At 40.3% G+C, this 6,444-nt stretch overlaps 1 protein-coding gene across 1 annotated transcript in view; it reads right to left on the reverse strand.

Annotated features, from left to right (window-relative positions):
• LOC105555133 (leucine-rich repeat-containing protein 37A3-like) overlaps positions 1 to 6,444 on the reverse strand; it is a 45,430-nt gene that overhangs the window by 8,539 nt on the left and 30,447 nt on the right. The window contains 2 exon segments of the mRNA XM_012001921.1: positions 1,193 to 1,267; positions 1,842 to 1,913. Of these exon segments, the coding sequence (XP_011857311.1) occupies positions 1,193 to 1,263 (71 nt within the window). The 5' untranslated portion in view covers positions 1,264 to 1,267; positions 1,842 to 1,913.

Consider the following 6,444-nt stretch of genomic DNA (forward strand, 5'->3'; position numbering starts at 1 on the left):
GTGGTGCAATCTCGGCTCACTGCAACTTCCACCTCCCAGGTTCAAGCACTTCTCATGCCTCAGCCTCCAGAGTAGCTGGGATTACGGGCGTGGGCCACCACACCTGGCTAATTTGCATATTTTTAGTAGAGATGGGGTTTCCACACAACTGGAACACTACTCAGCAATAAAAAGGAGTGAACAGCTGTCCCTCGTTGTCTGCAGGGGATTGGCTCCAGGACCCCCTGCAGATACCAAAGTCCACAGCTGAAGTCTTTTATATGAAATGACATAATGTTTGTGTATAGCCTCAGGTATACTTTAAATACCTAATACAGGGTAAATGGTATGTAAATAATTATACTGTATTTTAAATTTTCTACTGTTTTTATTGCTGTTTTATATATTTTATTTTTTCCAGATATTCTCCATCCATGGTTAATTGAATCCATAGATGAGGAACCTGCAGATATGGAGGGCCAGCTGTAGTGATAGGTGCAACAACATGGATGGTAGCATATCTCAAAAAATCTTATGCTGAGCGAGGCCAGGCAAGGTGGATCACATCTGTAATCCTAGCACTTTGGGAGGCCGAGGCGGGCGGATCACTTGAGGTCAGGAGTTCAAAACCAGCCCGGCCAACGTTGTGAAATCTAGTCTCTACTAAAAATACAAAAATTAGCCAGGAGTGGTGGCATGCGCCTGTAATCCCAGCTACTCGGGAGGCTGAGGCAGGAATCGCTTGAACCTGGGAGGCGGAGGTTGCAGTGAGTCTAGGTCATGCCGCTGCACTGCAGTCTGGGTGACAGAGTGAGACTCTATGTCTCAAAAAAAAAAAAAAAAAAAAAAGCTATGTGAAAGAAGCCAAACACATGCTATATGAGTTCATTTATAAGACATTCTGGAAAAGGCAAAAGTAAAAAGTATAGGAACAGAAATCAGATTAGTAGCTAACAGGGGCTGATGGTGGCAGGAGGGGATTGACTACAAAGGGACATGAGGGGCCTTTTTGAGGCATCAGAAATGCTTTATATTGGGAATGTGGTGGTGGTTATGTAACTATACATTTGTCAGACTCATCAAACTGTACACTTGAAAAGGGTGAATATTAGTATATGAAAATTACACCTCAATAAACCTGACTTAAGAAAATAATAAAACAAACCTAAAGAACCAACTAAGTGAAAATAAATCTAAGAAAAAAATAACTTACAGTTTTTCCAGTTCAACAGTCATCGTGAGAATGTTCTTAAGTGTTGTAAGTGGAACTTGCGTTTTTCCCATGTCTCTGAAGAAGAAAGTCGAAACACTCATGATATGAACCCCAGTAAAAAATTCTGTACTTAAAAAGATATTTCAAGGACATGTGATTACTTCAATTTTGGCTTCTCTATAAAACACGCCAGCTCAAGAGTTTATTTGCTGTAGAATTCCAGGGAGCTCTTATTAAAGAAATTTAAGTTGATTTGCATCATCAAATTAATGATATTCAAGAGCAGAGCTTACACCATTTTTATGATTATCTTCTCATTTTCATATTGCATTCACCATCGTATTTACTCTTTTCTTCATTTTTAAAATAATGAACACCTTTTCCCCTTTGTTTTCTTGGTTAAATAATATTTCTCCATGTGTCTACATGTTCCAAATCTATATGGGTTCTTCAACACTGTTCTCTTCCCTTGCTGTCTTGACAATTATACATTCTCTTTAATTTTTTTCTTTGCCAATAACTTTTTTTCAATAACCCAGTTAAAATTTAAATTATGACATTTTAGCCTAAATGCAAAATACTTAAGCTTTGATAAAAATTTAAAAAGCATAAATCATCTCATGACTTATGAGAGTACTATAGTACTTACAGATATTTTAATGCTGGCAATTTAAAGAGATACGGATCTTCAACAGTGGTGAGAGGATTGCAATAGAGAATTCTGAAAAATGGAATGGAATTCAAATAACCTGCATTTTCAATGTGTGAAACTGCATGAAAAGTTTATATTCATTTTTTGCTATGGAACTTGTAGGTAAAAAAGAAAAAGGTGTTTTCTGTTTTTATCTAATCAATCACCATTAGACTCCATAAAGCGCTATTCCTCTGGGAAATACCCAGGTCTCTAGAAGATAAAGTAGAGGAGAGAACAAGGGGAAGAACTACAAGGTAAAAAAAAGTGGATAGCAAAGAAAAAATATGCCACAGAACTTTTCAGGTCAAAAACCCTACAAGTGACTATGTTGGTAGGAAGTCCTGACTGTGTAGCAAACACTATTTCTAGCATCCTCCATAATTTAAGTTGCTCATCACAATTCAAGTTGTTCTTTATTTATTTATTTATTTATTTTATTTATTTATTTATTTTTTTTGTTTGAGATGGAGTCTCGCTCTTGTTGCCCAGGCTGGAGTGCAATGACTCAATCTCGGCTCACTGCAACCTCCACCTCCCAGGTTCAAGCGATTCTCCTGTCCTGCCTCAGCCTTCCAAGTAGCTGGGATTACAGGCGCCCGCCACCATGCCCAGCTAATTTTTGTATTTTTAATAGAGATGGGGTTTCACCATGTTGGCCAGGCTGGTTTTGAACTCCTGACCTCAGGTGATCTACCTGCCTCAGCCTCCCAAACTGTTAGGATTACAGGCGTGAGCCACTGCAGCTGGCTGCTTGTCTTTTATCTTTATAAAGTTTTTAAAATTTATGGTTTAATTTGCACAGTTAAAAAAAATAGGACCAATTCTTTTGCTTTATAGCCAAAGAAAAAGGAATAAATCCAACAGGAGGAACTGGTCAAAACCATACTCCCACTTTCTTCTTGTATGACATCACAGTCTTTCTTACATTGCATATAATCACCTGCCACTTGTCAGTCTCCTGGACTATGAGCTCCTTGAGGGCACAGACCACAATTTTTTTTTTTTTTTTTTTTGAGATGAAGTCTCACTCTGTCACCCAGGCTGGAGTGCAGTGGCGCAATCTCGGCTTACTGCAATCTCTACCTCCCGGGTTCAAGCAATTCTCCTGCCTCAGCCTCCTGAGTAGCTGGGATTACAGGTGCCCACCACCATGCCCTGTCATCCCTATGCCTGGCATGATGTCTGAAATGTATTAGGCATTTAACAAATGTTTATTGAATAAACAAATGACATTCTGTTTATATGTCAATAAAATGAATACATTGATTTTGATGCAAATTTTTATTCCAAAATGCTGGAATCGATTTTCTTTTTAATTCTTTAAAGTGAACAAGAAAAAGAAAAACAGGAAGAAATAGAAAATCTGCCTTTAGGTTAACCAAAGAATCATCATTGTACTTCTGCAGAAATTATTCAAATAATAATTATTACGGTGAGTATCTACTGGGTTGCCAGGTATTTGTGATTAGCATTTCACATTTAATCCTCACGATAACCTTATGTGGTAGATATTATTGCCCTATTTTTAAATGAGGAAACTGAGGCACAGAGAGGTTATATAAGTTGTCCTAGGTCACCAAGCTATTAAGCAGCAAAGCTGTGATTTGAACTCATGTGTTCAATCTGTATGAAGAAAAAGGGTTTACTTTAACCTTACTTTTTAAAAAATTTTTATTTTCGTTCTTCATTCTTTCTCTTTCTTTCTCTTTTTCCTTCCTTCCTTCCCTCCCCCTTCCTTCTTTCTCTCTATTTTATTTCTTTCCTTTCTCCTCTCCCCTCCCCACCAAAACAGGGTCTCGCTCCATTGACCAGGCTGGAGTGCAGTGGCGTGATCTTGGCTCACTGCAACCTCCACTTCCCAAGCTCAAGTAATCCTCCTTCCTCAGTCTCCCAAATAGCTGGGACGGTAGGCACGGACCACCACACCTGGCTAATTTTTGTGTTTTTAGTAGAGATGGGAGTTTCATCATGTTGGCCAGGCTGGTCTTGAACTCCTGATCTCAAGTGATCCGCCTGCTTTGACCTCCCAAAGTGCTGGTGAGAGCCACTGGGCCCAGCCTTAATTTTGAGAAGACTAAATACAGAAATGCCTTTCAACCTTCTTCTCCTCTGGGAGGGCCTCTGTGAGAATTACAGTTTCTCATTAGCAGTTCACAGCCACGCTTGCCTGTAGTTCCAACTGTTCAGGAGGCTGAGGCAGGAGAATTGCTTGAACCCAGGAGGCGGAGGTTGCAATGAGCTGAGATCAAGCCACTGCACTCCAGCCTGGGTGATAGAGCAAAAAAGATTTTATGTCTTTCCCCTAATCATTTCCCATGATTAAATAGTTAATTAGTCTATGGGCAATTAGACTTTTTTTTTTAAGGGACACATTCTCACTCACTGTGTTGGCCAGGCTGGAGAGCAGTGGCTATTCACAGGCACGATCCCACTAGTGATCAGCATGGGAGTTCTGACCTGCTCCATTCCTGAATGGGGCTGGTACACCCCTTTTTAGGCAACCCGGTGGTCTGTTCCCAGGAGGTCACCATACTGATGCTGAACTTAGTGAGGACACCCAATCAGCATAGCATGCTACAGCCCAGAATTCCTGGACTCAAAGGATCCTTCTTCCTTTGCCTCCTGAGATCTGGGAATACAGGCATGTGCCTGGTGAGCCTTTAGAGATTTAAAACCATGTTGTAAATGACATCAGTGAAAATGGTGGAATAAAGACATTCAGAAATTCATCCCATCATAAAAGCAACAGCAACCAAAAAAATGGCACACACACACAAACAAAAAATTGACCAGAATAAATTTTTTCAGAACTCTAGAAATTTAACCAAAGTCTGGGCACGGTGGCTCACACCTGTAATCCCAGCACTTTGGGAGGCTGAGGCAGGCAGATCATGAGGTCAGGAGATCGAGACCATCCTGGCTAACACGGCGAAACCCCATCTCTACTAAAAATACAAAAATTAGCTGAGTGTGGTGGCAGGCGCCAGCTACTCGGGAAGCTAAGGCAAGAGAATCACTTGAACCCGGAAGGCAGAGGTTGCAGTAAGCTGAGATCACGCCACTGCACTCCAGCTTGGGCGACACAGTGAGGCTCCATCTCAAATAAATAAATAAATAAATAAATAAATAAATAAATACTAATGTGAATCTGCACCAATAAATAAAAAGCACTGGCCAGGCGCAGTGGTTTAGGCCTGTAATCCCAGCACTTTGGGAGGCTGAGGCTGGAGGCTCACTTGAGGTCAAGAGTTTGAGACCAGCCTGGCAAACATGGTGAAACCCTGTCTCTACTAAAAATACAAAAATTAGCTGGGTGTAGTGTTGCGTGCCTGCAGTCCCAGCTACTCAGGAGACTGAGGCACTAGAATTGCTTGAACCTGGGAGGCAGACGTTGCAGCGGGTCAAGTTTGTGCCACTGCACTTCCAGCCTGGGCAACAGAGCGAGACTGTGTCCCAAAAGAAAGGAAAAATAATAAGAAAAAAAGATACTTGCATAATTATAAATAATTGCAATAATTAAAAATCTAGTTGCATGCAATAGTTATAAACGCAATAATTATAAATCTAGTTGATGAACATAAAGTGTATAAAGATGTAATGTGTTACAATAACAGGATAAAGGAGGGGGTGTGAATGGAACTTTAGAGAAGCAAAGTTTTTATATACTATTGAAACAAAGTTGGTATTAATCTGAACTACAACCTTATATAATTAAGATGAGGCTGAGACCACAAGTGTGCACCAACATACTCGACTAACTGTAAAAAAAATTTCTAGAGATAGGGTCTCACTATCTTCCCCAGGCTGGTCTTCAACTCCTGGCCTCAAGCAGTCCTCCTTCCTTGGTCTCCCAAAGTACTGGGATTATAGGTACGCACCATTGCATCTGGCCACAAACATTTTGTTTTTTTATTTTTCATTTTCCAAGACAGGGTTTCACTCTCTTTCCCAGGCTGGAGTGCGGTGGCAAAATCATGGCACACTGCAGCCCCGGCCTCACGGCCTCAAGAGATCCTCCTGCCTTAGCCACCTGAGTAGCTGTGACTACAGGCATGTGCCACCATGCACAGCTAATTTTTAAATTTTTTTGTAGAGATGAGGTCTCTACAAAAACATCTAGAGATGTTGCCCCACCTGGCCTTGAACTCCCGGGCTCAAGTAATCCTCCCACTGCAGCCTCCCAAAGTGCTAGGATTACAGGCATGAGCCACTGCACTCAGCACATAAATATTAAAAAAATCTCAAGTCAAGCAGCTAAACTTCCACTGGAAGAAACTAGGGAAAAAAGCTCTCAGCAACCTGAACCCAAAGAAAGGAAGTAATAAATATTAGAGAAGAAATAAGTGAAATAGAGAATAGAAAAACAGTAGATAAAATCGACATACTTAAAGGTTGGTTTTTTGAAAATATCAACACAACTGACAAACCTTTAGCTAGATTGACCAAGAAAAAAATACAGAAGACCAAATTATTAAAATAAGGAATGAAAGAGGGGACATTACTATTGATCTTACAGACATAAAAAGGACTATATGAATAAAAAGGATATCTATATATA

The sequence above is a fragment of the Mandrillus leucophaeus genome, unplaced genomic scaffold (genome assembly GCF_000951045.1).
Source record: "Mandrillus leucophaeus isolate KB7577 unplaced genomic scaffold, Mleu.le_1.0 Scaffold670, whole genome shotgun sequence".
Taxonomy (NCBI): Eukaryota; Metazoa; Chordata; class Mammalia; order Primates; family Cercopithecidae; genus Mandrillus; species Mandrillus leucophaeus.